Source organism: Stylophora pistillata, chromosome 11 (assembly GCF_964205215.1).
Source record: "Stylophora pistillata chromosome 11, jaStyPist1.2, whole genome shotgun sequence".
NCBI classification, from domain to species: Eukaryota; Metazoa; Cnidaria; class Anthozoa; order Scleractinia; family Pocilloporidae; genus Stylophora; species Stylophora pistillata.
Genome location: NC_142529.1, coordinates 22750772 through 22770083, shown reverse-complemented (window position 1 = coordinate 22770083; position 19312 = coordinate 22750772). Strand labels below are relative to the sequence as shown.

The window sequence follows — 19312 nt, the reverse complement described above, 5'->3', positions numbered from 1 at the left end:
AATAACAGTTAACAAGAAAAAAAAATTATGGATTTATTGGTTATTTCCAATTTATAACATAAGGGATTAATGTGATGGTATTTTGTGGAAAAAACACCCACCACTCGTTTGGTTCACTTGCATGAGGTTCTTAATGTGAGATCTGAGATCATTTGCGTGTATCTCAGTAAATCCGGAATGGATGGCCTCCACCAGGACATCATGTATCAAAATGTACTGTTCTTCAACTTGCACCATCAAATTTCTATCTTGTCGCAGTGACGTGACATATTCGTAGACATCCACTGTTTTCTCTGCAGCAATGCGGCGTAACATTGCGTCTACCACAATGAATGTACCAGTTCTTCCCACTCCAGCACTGCAATGAACAACCTGAACGACAATTCACTAATAATATACCTGAACTACTAAAGAAACATTTATTATTTCTGCAGGTGAAATGTGCGTGGGTTTTGAAAACGTTCCTCTCTAGGATCATTTGTTTTCAGAAGAAGATGACGATCACACTGTGCATCTGAATTGTTTCACGCGCTCAAAAGGGACGATAATACAGCTCGTATAAAAACCTTCACAGAACTTAAAAATCGCAACAATTTCTCATTCGACTGCAATATTTAACATGTGTCACAAGTTTATCCGCAAAAACATTCTTGCCAAGACATCTTCTGTGCTCAGTTGTACGATGCAGCATAACGATCACAGAGAGAAAAGTTAGTGGGGAGGTTTTTGTTCAGATTTCATTAGCAAGGAAGTCACTAGTAATATTCCAACTATAAAATTCACCGTTCGCTTCGCGATAAAACGTTTAGCTTATTTCTCCCTCCCCCACTCCTCAATTAAATCCTTTCTGACTCGTTTTGGCCAAATACAAGATAACTTACCATAGGCCCCGCGTCTGGAGGATTTGCTCCAGAAGCCTTTCTCACAAACGTGAGGAGTGAAGATGGACACTCAGGAACGCCATGGTCCGGCCATACTGTGTAATGATATTGATTGACCGTTCGTTGCTCGGTGTTATTGGCGTGGTTTAGAGTCATGGTGCGGATGGTGAATTCACTGAGCTCCACCGTCTGCACCAAGGTTACTTTAATTTCACCATACGATTCTGCACCTTCTGATGGCCAGTACTGGTGACATTTCAGGCGACCCTTCTCCTCCAAGTTCGTCACCTAGAATGGAATTAACGGGCATGGTTCAAGCACGTCGCGGTGAACTTTGTAGGGTTATTGACGGGGGAAAGGAGATTGGGCAACAAGCAGCTCATCTTTCTCAAAGCCTGTCTCCAACTAGAAGTATAAGCAGGCGCTCGCCAGGCGTCAAGGAAGACTGATGATATCGTACGGGAAAGGAAAGGGGTGGGATAGGGGCGGTAAACCATTCATGACTTAACATCTCATCGCAGAGATATAAGCAGTTTCCCACAAGGATTATGTCACAGAAACCACAGAGCTTTAAGACACACAGCGAAAAGTTTAAATATTTCGATAGGCTTAACTATCATGGGAGTGTTAAGAAAAAAAAAATATCTACGAAGGACGAGAGCAAGGGGTGGTGCGCGACTTGAAAGAGAAAAAGCCTCAATCAGTAATCACATGAATGTTCTGAGCTTATAATACATGACAAAGTTGTTCAAGGGACGGATAGTGCTCTCAAACAGAAAAGTCGCTATCCAGCGGATAAGGGTCAGGTTAACAAAATGTATTGTGCTATCCACTGAATAGAGATTTAGTAAAAGGATAGTCTTATCCAATCTCTGAACAACTGGGGTCAGAACTTCAAAGGCGAATGTTATTAAAATATGTAACATAATACAGTTCACATTTAATGATAGACATGGAAAGATGCGATACTTTCTCTTCTGGCTATGCTGCATAATGCGTGGTAAGTGGATACAACGCAATTAAATAACTGCACATGATCTACGTTTATTACTATTTATTAATAGAAAGCACGAACCATGACGATGGTTTTTGTCCCTTGCTCCCAGACCATTCTCCAGAAGTCATCTGTGGTGTGTTCAAGTGGTCCTTGGGTGGCGATGTATGCCTTCTCCTTCTGATAACCGTTCAAGAAGTTGGCGTTAATGTAGTCAGAACCTGGTACACCTTTGATTGGATTTAATTTCACTCGGCTGTGGTCGTACGCAACAATATTGTTGTAACGGTTCTTGTGTTTGTTCTCCTCGGACAGAGTGGCTTTAGAAGTAAAATTTCCTCGAGGATGTATGGCACCATACTCCACAGAAAATAAGTCATCATCGTTAAGGTGTTTCACGTGGTCTTCAAAGTCCTCGACGGATATTTCACCTTCTGGAACGAAGTTTTCTAAGTAGAATTTATAAAACTATCAGTGCACAGACATGAGATAGAAACAAACAGTATTCTGTTCCATCCAAAGCTATTGATACAGGTACGTTCCGATGGAAACAGGCGGAAATTCATAATAGTTACACATTTTCTTATGCTCTTGCATTGGTTTAAAGGAGGCATTGACAACTACAGAGCGGTTTTACAGAATCATTGCCTTTTTTTACAACCATACGCGTAACACTTTACTACACAATGATGTTGGTGAGAGGAACTGTATGTCAAAGTGAAATGCTTCAACTCGTCTACCACGTGAATGCTTTCGTGTGAATGTTACAGTACCGAAATGAAAGATGTTTTCAAGTCTCAATGTTATAAAAGAAATGGTGAGATGTAACTATTTCTTAACTTTCGTAAGGAAAGTGGTCACGGTGATGTAACAGATGCCAAAGAAAATTTCGGCAGGACCACAAAGAGCCAATAAACAACGAAATGATTTCAACTTAGTGATAGTTATACTAGGTAGTGAAGAGGAACCTACCATAACCTCTGTCTTCCATAGGAATGTCTTCGTCGACCTCATTCTCATTGGTCCGCTGTCGACCGCGCAACCAGACAATCACAATTCCGCCGACAACAACTACACACACTATAAACAGCCCTATAAATACTCCAACAACAATCACGGTCTTATCCTCCGGTTCCAATACAGGAGGTATCGGTTTACGGGTTTTGAATTGAGTAAATCCCTCATTTTGATAATCATTAGGGCTGCTAAGAGAACGCTGGAAAACAGCATACTCTGTGTCGTCGTCAAGCTTGCCATTAAGATACTTGGTGAATTCTAAAAAAAAAGTAATAATAATAGTAATAATAATGATGATAATAATGATAATAATAATAATAATAATAGCAATAATAATAATAAAGCATGACCAATCTTGAGGATGCAGCAAAGAACACTCAAAATTACGTGTAAGATTTGACTTCCAAGTCGAAAAAAAAAATTACAGATTGAGATGTCACCTGCCATTAATTTAACACCCTCCTTAAGGATGTAATCATACGAGGTTGACCTTGAAGTCGACTCCTGATCCATTGTCAGAACCAGAAGGGAGGAGGGGGGCAGTGGAAGAGGTAGTTTGGGTTGATAGATCCCCGATCGTTGTTTGCTAGAAACTGAAGGTGAGTCTGGATTGTCTCGATGGCCCGAATAGTCTCGGAAAAGTTTCGTAAGGGTGGAGTGTATTTTCATGATAAGAATTGTGGTTACTCCAACGGTCCAAGTTGTTAAATTGTCATGATTGTGTTCGTCCAGATCGCCACATGCTTTTCTCGCCTGAAGAGATTGGGACGATACAAACGACCTTCAGTATCGCATGGAATAAAGGCTCACACTGGTGTAATTTAAAGTGCCAATAATTACCTTACAATAATTATTTTTCTCATCTCGATTTCAAATGTTGCATTCATTACAGAGTGATGCAAGCCAACATGAGGTTAAGAAAATACGTAGATGAAAATAGATAAACACAATATAACTTGTGATTCAGCGCCATTAGGAAAAAAATCATAATTACAAGGCTTTGGGTCGAATTTACTCACCCGCTCTGTGCTTTCTTCTCGCTTCAATATGACCTTTTCTCGAGTAGTACTCCCCATCTCCAACAGGAAACGTTGTTCTTCGCTCGTTGTTGTTGGAAAATTCGGCCGTTATGTAGGGTTCCCCTTCCACTCTATCTTCATATTTTCTGGTTACTTTAACATAGACTTCATCTGATGATTTTCCAGGCTCTTCTCCTTTTCTTAGGGGTACGACCATGATTTGGTAGTAACTGAAAGTGATTATTAAAAAATATTGAGAAAAAAAACAGTTTAAGGAAAAGCGTTTGAAGTGTTATGTCGGTATTCCATTTAAAGTAAAGAAGAAATTGAAAAAATCAACTATCGAACGAGCAAATGAAAGATATCAAAATGATATCTGCTTTACCAAACTGAATACAATGCAGATAAAAGCTCGCAATGACCTAATCGTTAGTTCTAGAATTACTTGAAAATATCACGACTTGGAAAAAAGAGCAAGTTGCAATAACAAGGCTTAAACTCCTATCTGGTGCACATTTTCGTATGAGAACTGGTAAAAATATATGGAATTAATTGTTAGATTAGGAAATTTGAGGGATATTAAGATGTAACGCGTAGAGCCAATGAAGCTTAGTTGTTCGTACGAAAGAGTTGAATCTCGATGCTTCTAGTTTCCACTTCTCCTCCTGCTAGGACAATCGAAACAAAGCAACCGATGTTTGAAATAATCAATTCTAACCTGACTTCTGTTCCACTACTTAAAATTTGCCTGGGCACAAAGGCAACAGTAACTTCAGTTGTCCCAATGTCGCTAGGAGTAGGAGGGACGGGTGGGTCTACAACAAAGAGGAACACATATAAATGCAATTTCAAAAAACAGATTTTAGAAATTACTGAAAATGTAAATAAATATGAAATACTCCAAAGAATGAGAAAATAAGTTCAACAAAGAAGACAAACCCTGAAAATCGAATAACGAGGTAAATAGGTAAAAATATTTCTTGATAACGTTTAGTATACTTCTCCAATAATTTATTGATATCGACATTTACACAAGTTTTCCCATTGCTTTATTGTTACCATGGTTTTTATCACCGGCATTAGGATTAATTTTAATACTATCATTATTAATGTTGTTCTTGTCAATTATATGATCATCAACATCATTATCATTATTATCATTTGCTAAAGATTCACATTATAACTTCATCCTAATGGGAGGTATCGTTGCTTTTAATTATCATTTAGGTGGTTCGTGAGATCTTTGCAGTACCCGATGGGCAAGATTTTAGAAGATCTTGATAAAAATTCTTTCCGATGTTTTTCTTTTTCTCCCACTCGTACTACAAGAGGAAACGCAACGTCGTTCATAGTTACCACTGACACAATTATTATTTCTATTATTATCATCATTATCATTATTATCATTAATAACATTATTATCATAAATAATTATTAAAAAGGGAAGAGTTCTAAACATTTTTTGTTATGATATTCATTTAGATAATATTTTAGCTGGTTTGATGTGGTTTTTATTGGTTAGAGAAATTACGAAACCTTCAATTTTGTACAATAGGGACCTGTTTTCAAGCAGTATTTTACCTTTTCCCCCTTTTTTGCGTTCAAGATTTAAGGAAAAGACAAAGATGATAAAATATTTATACGATTTATATGAATAATTACATAATGCCAAAAAGACGCTGCTCTTGGCAAAATAATTTTGGAGATTGAAGTTATCATTATTATAATATTAATAATTTCTATCATCATTAGTATTACAATCATCATTATTAGTTATTAAGCTGTTTTTTTTCTCACCTTTCGTTTTAGCTTTCTTGGGTTTGCTCCATGGGCCTTCACCTTTGACAGTTGCAGCCGAAATTTGAAACGAGTAACTAGTCGATGCTCTGAGCCCATTTATCACCACTTTTGACGCATAGTTTTCTACTTTCTTCTTTATTTTCTTCTCATCATCAACAATTGAAAACCTAATGACATACTTAGTGAGAATGCCATTCAAATTGCTTTTAGGAACAGGTTCCCATGTCAATTCAATACTAGTACTGTTTTTTGGTTCAGCGGTGTTCAACTCCGGTGCCGCGGAAGGTACTGAAACGCACAAAATCAGTTTTAAGGAGTTAGACATAAAATAAAATACAAGTGATGTACTTTAAGTCATCGCTAGGTTGAGAACTGTAGCACAATACGCCAAAATTACAACTGCAAAACACGTTGGCAAATGTCTCCGTTGCCTGATATTTTCCAGCAAACACACGCGCGCGCGCGCCACGATTTCGAGAACTTCAGTTAGTGGAGAGTACTTGCATATGCAGAAGCTGCCTTCAAAGGTTATCATAACATCATAACCTGGAAGTTAATCTACTTGATGAGAGACAGACGGGAAAACAAAAAGCAACAGAACATTAAGCAGGCACTTAAAATTATAGAAATTTACTTAACAATTGAAAGGCAAGTTACCGTCTTGATCTGTCTTCCTTTCCTCAATTTCACTCCAATCACTGACACCCTTGCCGTTGAAAGCCTGTATGGCAAACTGGTATGATGCGTATTTTTCTAGATACGCCACCAATAAAGACGTGGTTTCCCCTCTGTTAACTGTTCTGTTCTCCCAGTCGACCTGCGGATCGCTTACTCTCCTGTATAGAACGTAGTAACCCAGAATGACGCCTCTAGCATCTTGTTTAGTGAGGATCTAGATGGAAATAATAATACTAGCTCAAATACCGTTTTATGAAGGATAAGAATGGATTAAAATCAACAAATAAAGATATCAACTTGTACCTAATACAACAGGTTAACCAATATTTCACTTGCACGGCAAGATAACGGTAGATAATGGAATGAACGAGAAGGGAACACTAATAAATGCTATTGTAAAAAAAGTGGGTTAAATACCTGCCAAGAAACGTTTACAGCCGTTGAACTGAGGACAGTCACTTTGAAAGCTGGAGCAGCACGTGGCACTGTAAATAAAGAATTGATTATTTCTTATTTAACGTTCCCAGAAATATACATTTGTAGTACTTGCTTCTAAATGCAATTAAGACAGCTTAAGGCATATAGAATGCTTAATGTAGAGTTGAAAAAAGGAGAAAGAAATATTGGAAAAAATCAAATAACAAACAAAAGGAGTAAAACAAAACAAAACTAGACAAGATATAGAGCCTAAATCGCTCTCGATAGATAATCACAGCAAGGAATATGTAACAGGGAGCCAATGAGAACTCGCAATAAAAACAAGAAAACTGCACGAAGCGCGGGATAACGTGAGTGGATAAAGCGCGTTTGGTTTTAGCTGATTGGTTGACCAAGTAACGCGAATTTTCTGGACCACTCACGTAACGAAGTAAAGGAAAACCAATGAAATCTTGGGCACTTGGTTGAAAATTGCTGTAAAACCTAACACGTATCGCGGTTTATCAATTTTTCCGTTTTTGAGAGGTATCGCTTCCAAAGGAATCTCCAAAATACTGGGACACAATTCATATTCTCAAATTAAAGTGTATATGACACGAAATTTTTTTTTTCGTTGATAGCTAGTTCCATGTGTATAAGAAACGGTTTGAGATTTTAAAATGAATGAAACAAATTTTTTGGTCAATTTTTAGCCCCCGAAACATGCCAAATTTTTGTGTAAAATTGTTCCCGGAGACTGGGGCGAGAATTAGACTCGTGACTTCAGGTTGTTTGATCCTTTGATTGGCAAGGTCAACAAATATCAGTGTTTTCCTTGTAACACGCTGTGATTACTCGCTTAATTCTATCGTTTCACGCTTCGAAATGTCCAGCGATTCCGAGAGTATTGAGTCGTCTGACTCTATAGAGAGTATGGATTGTTGAATAAGCGACAGTTCTGAAGAGGAATGGGGAGTTATCACTGGTGTGATAGCTCCATATCAAGATGAGCCGCTCGCGGACGAGAACGACGAAGAAACTGGCGTTTCGAGCGAAGAAACCGATGTTGATGGACTTACCCCGTCAACTCTGGAGGCTAGATACGAGAGAACTGTAGACGTAGATTCCTGGTTAGTAAAACTGGTCCTTTAAAATTCCTTGTATATATACTTATAGCAAATCTTTGTTCGACAACAATTCATTTTTGCTGTCTTCTTCAGGTGTCGCTGCGAGCAATGTAATACCGGGATGTTAGTTGGTTCCCTGGAGTTTCGATGTTGCAGAGAGGTAACAAATTCATCTGCAAAGATGGTTTTTGATGGTTCCATTGAACGGATAAAATGCATCACACAACACGAGGACTACCATGCGATTACGAACCGCGCAGTTCTTCTCCAAGTGGCTCCCTTGTTGAGAAACCAAGATGGAGGGACTTACCGTCGCCGAGGTGGAATGTCAGAAAACGAGTCAGTACGTTTTTAGTAAAAAACAGAAATGAAAACATACAATGTTTAAACTAGCATAATCACTTTGGTGGGCATAAAGCATTAAGCTTCAGATAAATCAGGGTAAATTAAGGCATCTCAAGCTATAAAAGTTGACCAAGTTAGATTTGGCATTTACTTGGACTTTTATCTCGTGCACTCACCTAACATAAAACAGGAACTAATAAGATTGCTTGCAAAGTAGCTTGTCGGAAAATGTAAGCTTGAGAAATGCTCTGCAGTTCATTATCAATTCGTAAACATAAATATTTTTTTATTTGAATGTGTGTGTCATGGAGAGGTGAAAGGCAGGGTCCTGTAGTAATGTAGGGCATTCTTACACACCTTCCCATATAATTTTCATTGTCCTTTTACTCTAGGTTCATTAGAGCTGTTGCATACCGATGGACCACGAGGTGGCTTTGTGGCTACATGGGCTGGGATAACAGAAGACCACTACCAGCCTGTGTTTACCATAATATCAGAACAGAATACCAGTCACAAAATACCAGAGGTTTTGCTGCTGCTCATGACAAAGAGTAACATAGTACACATCATCAAAACTGTGACGTGATTCTTCTACACTAATTTCACATACAGTGTTTTATGTCTCGGTAAACAACAATTTTCAAATTGATTGTTATGGGTGGTTGTTTCTTGTTCTATTGTTTGGTAATGTATGGACTGTGAACCAGAAACAGCGTAGGTTCTACATGCACACTAGTTTGACTATATTTAAAATTTCACCTTGTTGTAGGTACAATGCAAATATTGTAAGTTGATGAGTACAGTACAATGCAGGCATGGAAAATTTGAAGTAAAAAGGAAAATTGTACTACGCAGAAAACCTTCCTGTGACAAAAGTTTGGTCACGTTATTTTTTGCAAGGGCTTTTGTGACTTCGCAATGGTTTTTGGCATATTGAGCAATTGTAAGGTCGTCTTGAAGTGGGTTGACTGCTGCTTGGGGTATTGTCACTGATAGACATCTGTACTTTAGCCTGCTCTGCTTCTGTAAAATAAATAAATTTATTTAATTATGTTAGTGCATTTTTAGTTTGTTTGTTTGTTTGTTTGTTTGTTTCGCATGCTTTTACCATGGAAAAAACATGTAGAAGATATCCTCCGTGGAGACAATCAGATTGTGCATTACCATGATGGCAAACTTGTTCCCAAGGTCTATCTTTTCCCCAGTTCAAGTGGGTGGGAAGAAGATAGACCCTGAGGACAAGGTTGCATGACAGTTGGTAGGTAGAACATTCTGTCATATTTGAACATTGAGCTTCATGAGCTTTGAAGAGTCAAAGCAAACTAACCTGGTGGAAATAGTGACGTTTTCTTCATTGCCTTTCTTGCCTGGTAAAACTTTACAGCATCCTCTTTATTTACTCTGTCTGGGAACTGCCGGTTGAGGGGTTCTGGTACCCTTGCTGCATACTTCTCATGTACTTTCTTCATTTCTGCCTTTGGCAAGGTGAAGAGAAGATTCTTCAGTGTATCAACATACCCTGAAAAGATCACAGCCCAATTCATATAAAATGTCGACGTAATTTGAAAAACGTGCAACAGTGTTTTATCAGGTGTAAGGAAACAAGGTGAAGCAGAGTCTTTTACACAAGATGCTGGTCAGTAGTACTTATCATGGTAAAAAGAGTGATCTGACTCCTACTTAACAAAAGAGCATAACATTTCCTACACTTAGTTCAGTGTAGCCACTGTACTTTTAAAATAATAATGGTCGATAATTACCATAGCTAGGTGGGGATGCCACCTCTCTAACAACCTCTTCTCCCAGTTTAAATTTTGGATAAGTCACCCGAATGTAATCTTTTCCATCTCTTGATGTTTGGGTTTCTCTTCTGAGGTTTTCATTAAAATGCAAGCTTGCCAGTACGTGCCTAGAAGATTTTACTTTAGATGAGCAAACACATGAAAATCTGAAAATGAGATTGTGTTTGATAATGGTTGGAACACAAGGGAAAGAACCAAGGAAAGGAATTAAGGGGATGGGAATGTGATAAATGATAAAAAATACTGTTTTGTGTACTTGCATACATTGTAGACATGTTGCATGATGTCTGGTCAATAGATCATGTGTAACATTTAGCAGTCACATACCCATTCATTTTGAAAAATGACAGTTTTTAGCTAAAACTGCAATACAAAACACTACTTTGGCCATAAAACTTCCAGGAATACTACATCTACAGAGTGTAAAAGGAAAAGGATAAAATATTGTATGCAACATATTTAGGTGAGAGTCACTGTAATACAACATACACATACCTGCAAATAGAACCTAACCAAGAGTAACAAATCAACTTGGGATGCCAGTTGTTTAAGGTGGCATGGAAGCCTTCTAGGCAACTTGTCTGGGCATCTGGTGAGAGTTTTTTTATGTCATTCAGAAGGATCTTCTTTGTCAACAGCAATTTCAATTTGTCATATGCTGCAGTGCCTACCAAAAGTATTATTGAACAATTTTAAAATGACACACTACATTGTACATTGTTGAGATTAGAGGATGTAAAGTATGTATGAGCTCATTTGCCAATTTCAAATGATAGACTTTATCCCAAGAGTGTCATCATCCAGTCATTTAACTCCACACAAAGAATATGACAAGGAGGATTGAGAGAAGGGTAGCCACATGGGTACTGATACTGTATATCATCAAAAGCAACGAAAAAATTCCTCACCAACTCTTATCCACTTTCTGGGTTCAAGTTCTCCATGATGACATTGTTGATAGAGTGGATCTGGGTGATTAACATGTTTATTACTGACATGGCGCATAAATGAATTCCATTTGGCAATGATAAGAGACTCAAAGCCAGCTTTTGTTGAAGTCGCACACCAGTACATATGTCTACGTATTCCTTTCATCCAATATTTGATTATTTCACATCCTTTCTCTTTACTTAAACTCCATAACTTCTTAGTTAATGATCTTGTCACATGCCAAATATCATAGTAATGCCTGGTATTGACACAATTCTCTCGAATCCACTTTGCTATGCCCCTGTGCCGGTCAGACACAAAAATAGCAATTGTCAGACCAACACGCTGCAAATAGGAAAAACATCTCTTTGCCCCCTCGAGTTCTGTCTGTTGGCTGCCACCAGTTTCATTTGCCTGAGTAATAAAAGGAGAAATATAAGGGAATGAAAGGTTACTCACTACAATTATAATTGTAACGTTCATGTTAATCGTGTTTGAAACAAACATAACTCCCACTGATAATAAATAATAATCTAGTAACTGGGAATGTACTACCAGTTAGAATACCCTGAAAATAGCATCGTAATAATACTATAAAGCAATGCAGTAATATCATACAATTCCATTAATATTTTTTACATTTCTAGTAACAATTGATGATAATTTATTCTTCCAAAAAGAACTTGACTTACCTGAACTAATTCAAAGTGGACGATTTTCATGATTGTGGTGCAGAACATTGTGTAGACCCCATATTTGGCAGAGTGCCCCACTGAATCAAACCATCCATCCCCCGTCCAAGCAACATTTTTTAACTTTCTGATCTTGCTGATGAGATTGGCTTGGTATGTTTCCCAGTGATGAAGAACAACTGGAACTAGGAATGACTTCTGGTGCCTAAAATAGGTACTGGCAGAGAATACATGGAGCCCCATGTGGCGGAAAACCAGCAATATCTTGTTTATAGATGCTCCAGCCATCAAGACTGCAAAGCTCAACAAGATATTGCCAGCAGGATATTTTCCAAGAACAGCAGGCTGGGATTTCCAGATGTAGTTACCATGGCATTTTGAACAGCTCTGTGTTACAGTAACCATGGTCCCATCTTGCTTCATCCTTGCTGTAGGATTGCTTTCTTTACACTTGAAGCAGAAAAGTGTGAAAATATGAAGCAGCCCTTACCAAATCTACATATATGTGACATATATATGTTACATATGTATGCCACATATATGTGGCATATATGCCACATATATGTGGCATATATGTCAAATATATGCCACATATGTGTAACATAAATGTGGCATATGTAGGAATTTGGCACTCATGTTGCATATATATCACATATATGTGACATATATACGTAACATATATGTAACATATATGTGGAACCTGGGAACCACAAATGCACCCTTACCAAATCTACATATATGTGACATATATGTTACATAAGTTCAATCGTTGCACATATATGCCACATATATGTGGCACACATGTGTAACATGTATGTCACATATATGTAGATTTGGTGAGGGAGCATGCTGTAAAATATGTAATGAACTTGGGTTCATCATATTCAGGGGTATCTGGATCAACTCTGCAAAATAAAAGGCATGGCTGAGTCCTTTCAATAATATACTCAAGTTACATAATGAATTATTGTCAAGTGGAACAAACAATAAACTCAGACTCAAACCCAGTAGCTACTTATATGTTTTGAGGGTGAGAGAAGATTGGATATGAGAGTGAATTGATGAACATGAGGAGTTATGGATGGGAAAAAGGGCTATTTTCCCCTTGTCCTTTCCCATAACTCCCTAAGTGCCTCAATCCACTCAAGCAAGTGGTATAATTACAATGAAAGCTACAATAGTAGTCTCACCTGATATCTTTTTCCATGCTTTCTTCTGAGAGATTCTCTTCCTCTTCATCATCATCAGTACCTTCAGCTTCTGTGGAACCTCCTGCCTGTGACTTCCAGTCCCCATCCTCATTCTCTGTTGCCATATCTGTATCACTCCCAGTGCTTGACCAGATAAAGAAATCTTTGGACCCTCTTTCCTCCTGCATATCAATTTCCCCTTCAGACGCTGTTTCAATTACTTTCTATAATAACAAACAAACAAGAAGGAATAAATGATCCAGTACTAGTGAGAGTGAGTAGCACTAGGAACACTTGAATCAAGTTCAATATGGATATTCTTTTGCCATTATACAAAGCTACAAGAAAGCATAAATAGGTTTTGTTTAGCACTCACACTTTTGAGCTCTCTTATCTCCTTTTTCTGTTCCTTTACTATTCTCCTTAGACGCATAGTTTGCTTCTTCTGATTTTTTAATTTGGATTTATATACACAATCTACACAAGAGCTGCCTTGCAATGGTGTTATGTTGGGGGATGGAGTTGTGAAAGAAACAGGTGTTGTATTGACTGGCGTAGCACAGGTATTGTTGGTGGAGGTCAAGGCAACTGGAGAAGTGAAAGGAGTGATAACAGAAACAGTAGCAATTGAGGCATTGGTGCTGGCGGAACTTTCATCAATTGGGCTCATGCACACATCTGTTGCGATGTTGAACGGATTCTCTTCATTTGTGTCATCATCATGATCATCTACAGGGTGACTCATTGATTCTTCCCTGGCCTCATCAACCTTCTTTTTCTTCGCCTCCAACTCATGAAACTCTGCAAAGGCATCACGCCTTAGCTGCAGCAAAAACATAAAATATCCTGGTTGATAAAATATATCGAGCACAAGACACCCTTGCTTTTGCTAAGATTATATATAGGATTCGAAACGATCACGAAGCTTGTATAAATCAATACTCAAAACTCCAGTGAACATGATGATGATTCACTAAGGTATAGGTTTTAGCAGTTCAGTTTGCTTTCAGCTCGGCAAAACCGCAATTAGATACGGACATTTTACACAATGCTTCCAAAAATTTTATAAACTCACCACAGAATAGGTTATTTACATCACAAAAGCTTACACATGTTAATGTTAATGATCGGAGATCACGAGAAAACGCTTACCTGTCGCCTTTTGCGATCTGTCAGAACTTCAGGACCTTCTGGTAGAACTGCATGTCTTGTTGGAACAGAGCCCTTGATAAGAACTTTGTTCCGTTTTACTTGCGTCATACCGTCCAGCGAAAATGCCAAGCTGCCCTCGTAACAACTTTGCTCAAAGTGAGCCGAACACAACGAGGCATGTTTGGCAACAGGTTCGCCGAAATCAACTCGGTGCCGCTGCACGAATTTCACCCATTGGGCTCTCACTGTTGGATTTACAGGAAACTGGTGCATCGAAATACCCGGTGTGTAGCTGGTATTCGTACAGCTTCTATCGTTGGGCGCCCCAGCCACACAATAACGTCCACCTTTCCGTACTGGCCTCTTCTTTTCCGCCATAGACCACTTTCATAAATGGCTGCCGGATTAATATTAAATTTGCCCGAGTGGCCTCGCTTGAGATAATGTATTCTTTTGAATTTTGTACTGGAGAACGAGGCCACCCTGGCAAATTTATATGCAAACAGAAGAATTTTAATCCGGCAGCCATTTATGAAAGTGGTCTAATGAGAGTCAAACAACCTGACGTCACAGGTTAAGTTCACGTGACCTTTTGGCCGCGCGTTCGAGGGGACAAATTTTAAGCCAACTTAGCGCGTAGTTTAACGAAAACTATGTGTTTATAATTATTTTCAACGATTTTTAACTCTCGAACCGTTTGTTATATATATCGAACTAGCAGAAAAGAAAAAAAAAATTTCATGTCATATACACTTTAAGAAAAAAAAAAAAACAATAAAAACAAGAGCAACAAATGCGCAAAACCGAAGACTTTGAAGCAATCATGTTTAGGTACTGTCGGAGTTACTCTTTAAAAGTACTAGTTGAGTAACATTTTTGCGTTTTGGTTCAGATAAGTGACTATGTAACTTAGTGGGCCGGTTTTTACTCGCGGTCTAGCCTAAATCGCGGTTTTACGCAATTAGTGGGCCTCAGGTATTCTCTATAAAAGGGTTGATAGGATCAATTGAATATTAATTCCAGGGTAAATTTTGGCCCTCTTGACACTGTTCAGAAAAATCTTCAGATAAAAGGTTCAGCTATATTGAAGATAGTTTAGAATGCGGTTTTGAAATTTCTCAAACAACTGGCCCACTATGCTTTGAGTATTTTGTCGACAGAAATCTACTAAGCAACTAGAAGCTGTTTAAGCAACTTACCATCTTCATCTGTCTTCGTCTCCTCAATTTCACTCCGATTACTTATACCCTTACTGTTGAAAGCCTGTATGGCAAACTGATACGATGTGTATTCATCTAGAGACGCCAGTACTAAAGACGTAGTATTCGCCTTGTTAACAGTTCTGTTCCTCCACGATGCCTCTGGCTCAATTTTCCTCTTGTACAGAATGTAATAGCCCATTATAATGCCTCTGGCATCTTGGTTAGAGAGCATCTAGATTGCAATGATAAAAATGATACCGTTTTACGAAGCACATGAATTGTTAAAAATTAATCAACAAATATATCAAATTAGTACTTATAGGACAAGAAGGCAATAGTTCACCCCAGTATAAAAAAAAGGTCAACTGATATTTCATTTGTACAGCAATTTGACCAGGCTCCACAAACTCCTTTCAATTTCTTGTCTTTCCATAGAGTAATTGATACTAATTCCATGATGAACATTGATATATTTTTTTGACACAAGCATCTGGTCAATATACTACATCCAACATATTCCTTGGTATTGTATCCTCTCATCCCAAATCATTCGCAGATATAGAATATAAAAACAAAATAATGGAAAAGATACGTTTCTTTGGCCGCTACAGCCAGTCAATGGAATGGATACAGTACACAAGTATACGCTCGTGTGCTTCCTTAAAAAAAAAACCAAGTAAGTTGGTGAATAAACAGTTTAAAAGTTCGCTTCTTCTTCTGTTTATTCCACTTAAAAATTAACAGAATATCACAACGTTTTATATGTTATAATATACAAAACGTGGTGGGCGGAAAAATAAACTCTTATAAATGTTATGCAAAGAGAAATGGGTTTAATACCTGCCAAGAAACTTTTACAGCCGTAGAATTGAGGGCAGTCACCTTGAAAGCTGGAGCAGAACTTGGCACTGTAAGAAAATGATTGAACATTTCTCGACGGAAGTCACAAAAAATATGCAATTGTATTATATAGTTTTTTATACAAAGGACAATTGTTTAACAAAGAGAGAAGCCTTGGCTGTGCTTTGTTCCATTGTAAAGCACGCAAGAAGTGGCTAAAGAAGGAACAGGAGACTTAGTTAGAAGCAGATTAAAAAACAAAGAGATAGGCACATTGCAAAACAGACAGACAAACAAACAAGCAAATAACACAAAACACATGTAAGACAAGATATTATTTAGCTTAACACCTTACTTAATCAATTTATCAGTTCTTGAGCTATCGTTGCCGTGACAAAATACAGGTACAACTTAAAATTTTTTAAATGAAAGAGAAATCAAAATATAAAAAAGCACCTTCTTCATTGGTGGTAACATTTACAACGGAGCTGTGGCTACTAGCACCAATAACGTTCCTGGCGAACACCTTGAGGTAATATTTTGTCCAAGGAAACAGCTTTTTAATAGAAACTCTCGTGGAGTAAATCACACAAGCACTGTCTATGAGTGTTCCTTGACATATGGCATCTTTGAAAGTCTGCTCATCTTCACTGATTTTCACTGTGTAGTTCTGGATGGCACTGTTTCCGTCAAACCCAGCCGTCCAGGAGATATTTACTTCCCGTGATCCTCTTGAGATCACTTCGACATCCTTTGGTGGGTCTGGTACATCTGTAGGAAGAACAAAATAAAAACAAGAAAGTTGGACTATCGTTAATGATTACCAGTCGAGAGTTTTTTTCACCCCTAATAACGAGGACAGATTATGGAGAGCAAGTAAAAGAGAGATTTAATTGGCGCCTTTAACAATTCTGATGAAGTAAAATAAAACGACTTCAGACATAAAACTAGTGCTACTATCAAAAGTCTTTTTGGCAACGTCTGCTCTGATATCTTACAAAGGCTCACAGCCGATTCACACTGTAACAAAGGTATGATGATATAATGAATGAAGGGGGTTAGTTTCCAAAGAAACTGTGATGCTGCGTCGATGGAAGAAACAAGGTAATTTGGTTTTGTCAAATTAGCCCCTCGTAATGCTCGAAACATCAGCTTTTAAACTCTTTTGGGAGGCCAATTTGCATTATCAACTTAGTTGATAAAACCAAGTTATCAAAATATACTACTGCACTCAAGGGCTTATTAGTATACAATGAATAATATCTGAAAACATTTAAAGGATATTACTTACACTGTACTGTGAGGGTAGCTGCAGATGAGGATAATTTACCCTGGCTGTTATTAGCCACACATATGTATTGCCCTGAGTCTGAGAGGTCAACTTCTGCAATTTCTAAACTGCGATTACGGTTCCTAGACGACAATTTTAATCGACTGTTTGCTGTTACATTCAGGTCTTCTCCATTCTTTGTCCAAATAACACTGGGTGTCGGGTTCCCCACCACTGAACAAGTAAAAGTCACATGTTCTCCTTTTACTACTGTGACATTCCTCGGAGGTATGGAGATTCCAGGTGCAACTAAAAAAAAAAACATACGCGACAATTATTATAGGTATTCACATGATTTCGAGTGCAATTTCGAATAAATAAGCACGAGTAAATTTTTTCACAGACTAACAAAATTGCATGAGCCCGTAGGGCGAGTGCAATTTGTGGTCTTTGAAAAAATTTACAAGTGCTTATTTATTCCAAATTGCACGAGAAAATCATGTGATTATCTATTAATAATATACATGAAAAAATACGAGGTAGCTTCTCATAACTACCTAGAAGAAAAGCGCGCGCATCACGTGCAAAATTAATTTATTCAAACCCTACAAGTGACGTTGACCTTGACATTGACCTTGACATTGACACTGACCAATCATTCTGACCAATCAGAATGTCTGGTTAGTTTCTTTCTTTGCACTGGATTAACTCTCTTCTGCACTGAATTAACTCTCTTCTGCACTGAATTAACTGAAAACTGCATTTATCTTAACCAATCAGAACTGAGAAATTTTTTCATGTATATTATTAGACATGTTTCCATGCAAAAAGATTTTAGTATTTTGCACATCATTTCCCACCAGAAATGTACAAGTAGACCAAACCGTACAAATTTAGTGAACTTTAAAGATATGTCAATCCTCAAACAGAGTAACGGTCATAGCCCATGCTTTGCCCTTCTCACGCGTCAATAGCTGCATAGCTGTGCTGTTCCAAAGCCTTTCTTATTTTTCTCCCTCGTCTCAATTTTTTTTAACTTTTCACTGTTTTCCTTTCGTCTTTAATTTGACAAGTCGAGCGAATTGTGACCATCTGCAGCAGTCATGTTTGCTGCTTGACGTAATTCTTCCTCCCAACAGATGAATTAAATCATGGGTGTCGCAACCCGGGAAATTATATTTAGCAAAACTGTGCAAAACTGGCAACCCTAATTAAATTTATCTGGGATTCAGAGCTGCAAAGCGACCGTTTAAACAACTGACTAGGAAAAGGATGCGGGATTCATACACCGGTTGGACCAAACCATTAAGGATTCTTCTTTTTTTTTTTTTTTGGACTATCGAGCCTTGTTAATAACCCAAATAACTCGTTTTCTCATGAACGTTCCGCAGCACTTACACTGGACATCTACAAAAGCAGCACCAGATGTATCATTTCCAAGACGGTTAGACGCCACACATCGGTATACTCCGCTGTCTACTCGGCTGGTATTGGTTATTGCCAACTGCTCTTCGTCTGCTGAAAAGCTGATCCTGGAGCTGTTACTTATGTCAGACCCATCTTTCGTCCATGATAGAGCAGGGGGAGGATATCCAGTAGCATTGCAGTGTAACGTAACGTTTTCTCCCTCTCTTTTTGTTTCATTACTAGGATGAGTAGTGATCTTACTTTGGTCTATAATTATAAAAAGACACGTTCTATTGGGATACCAGCAACCATATAGCAAAAAACATTAGCATATTAACTACAAATTTTATAAATCTTACTTTGCAAGAAGCACCCACACTTTTTAAAGGCGAAAATATGAGGGTTGTCACTGTTCACAATATAGGATATCGGTGGAGCAAGTAGAAAATCTACACCAAAGGGACAGTTTTATAGACTGTATAGCTGACTTTCTATTGGAGAAGTTAAAACAATCCACTAAGTACTTCACTAGGCCCCACTGAAAACCTC

At 38.0% G+C, this 19312-nt stretch overlaps 2 protein-coding genes and 1 pseudogene across 7 annotated transcripts in view; 1 reads left to right on the top strand and 2 right to left on the bottom strand.

Annotated features, from left to right (window-relative positions):
• Positions 1 to 19312, bottom strand: part of LOC111337994 (receptor-type tyrosine-protein phosphatase S-like) — a 41926-nt gene that overhangs the window by 4397 nt on the left and 18217 nt on the right. For 2 of the 3 annotated variants that reach the window (XM_088738046.1, XM_088738048.1), the window contains 14 exons: positions 18755 to 19030; positions 17378 to 17665; positions 16543 to 16857; positions 16087 to 16154; positions 15244 to 15478; positions 6807 to 6874; positions 6369 to 6603; positions 5709 to 5999; positions 4630 to 4726; positions 3912 to 4141; positions 2848 to 3150; positions 1957 to 2324; positions 882 to 1169; positions 102 to 372 (listed from right to left, as the gene is read on the bottom strand). In XM_088738046.1, coding sequence (XP_088594172.1) covers positions 102 to 372; positions 882 to 1169; positions 1957 to 2324; positions 2848 to 3150; positions 3912 to 4141; positions 4630 to 4726; positions 5709 to 5999; positions 6369 to 6603; positions 6807 to 6874; positions 15244 to 15478; positions 16087 to 16154; positions 16543 to 16857; positions 17378 to 17665; positions 18755 to 19030 — 3333 coding nt within the window. The remainder of the gene's footprint in view (positions 1 to 101; positions 373 to 881; positions 1170 to 1956; positions 2325 to 2847; positions 3151 to 3911; positions 4142 to 4629; positions 4727 to 5708; positions 6000 to 6368; positions 6604 to 6806; positions 6875 to 15243; positions 15479 to 16086; positions 16155 to 16542; positions 16858 to 17377; positions 17666 to 18754; positions 19031 to 19312) is intronic. The other variant, XM_088738047.1, reaches the window with a different exon arrangement.
• On the top strand, positions 7597 to 9339 carry LOC111337984 (uncharacterized; annotated as a pseudogene). Its single transcript, XR_015993059.1, has 3 exons — positions 7597 to 7936; positions 8027 to 8272; positions 8671 to 9339. The product of XR_015993059.1 is annotated as an uncharacterized LOC111337984 (transcript).
• Positions 8998 to 15217, bottom strand: LOC148720662 (uncharacterized). 3 transcript variants are annotated; one of them, XM_088738050.1, is made up of 6 exons: positions 11703 to 12512; positions 10989 to 11424; positions 10576 to 10747; positions 10039 to 10187; positions 9606 to 9797; positions 8998 to 9301 (listed from the first exon to the last, which is right to left on the bottom strand). In XM_088738050.1, exons 1-6 carry the CDS (start codon positions 12123 to 12125, stop codon positions 9165 to 9167), a joined length of 1509 nt encoding a protein of 502 aa, XP_088594176.1. In that variant the 5' UTR covers positions 12126 to 12512; the 3' UTR covers positions 8998 to 9164. The 3 variants fall into 3 exon arrangements, with proteins under 3 accessions (XP_088594176.1, XP_088594177.1, XP_088594178.1); XM_088738051.1 differs by lacking the exons at positions 8998 to 9301; positions 9606 to 9797; positions 10039 to 10187 and adding exons at positions 12893 to 13116; positions 13269 to 13715; positions 14045 to 15213 and having other exon boundaries at positions 10582 to 10747; positions 11252 to 11424; positions 11703 to 11919; XM_088738052.1 differs by lacking the exons at positions 8998 to 9301; positions 9606 to 9797; positions 10039 to 10187; positions 10576 to 10747; positions 10989 to 11424 and adding exons at positions 12893 to 13116; positions 13269 to 13715; positions 14045 to 15217 and having other exon boundaries at positions 12148 to 12607.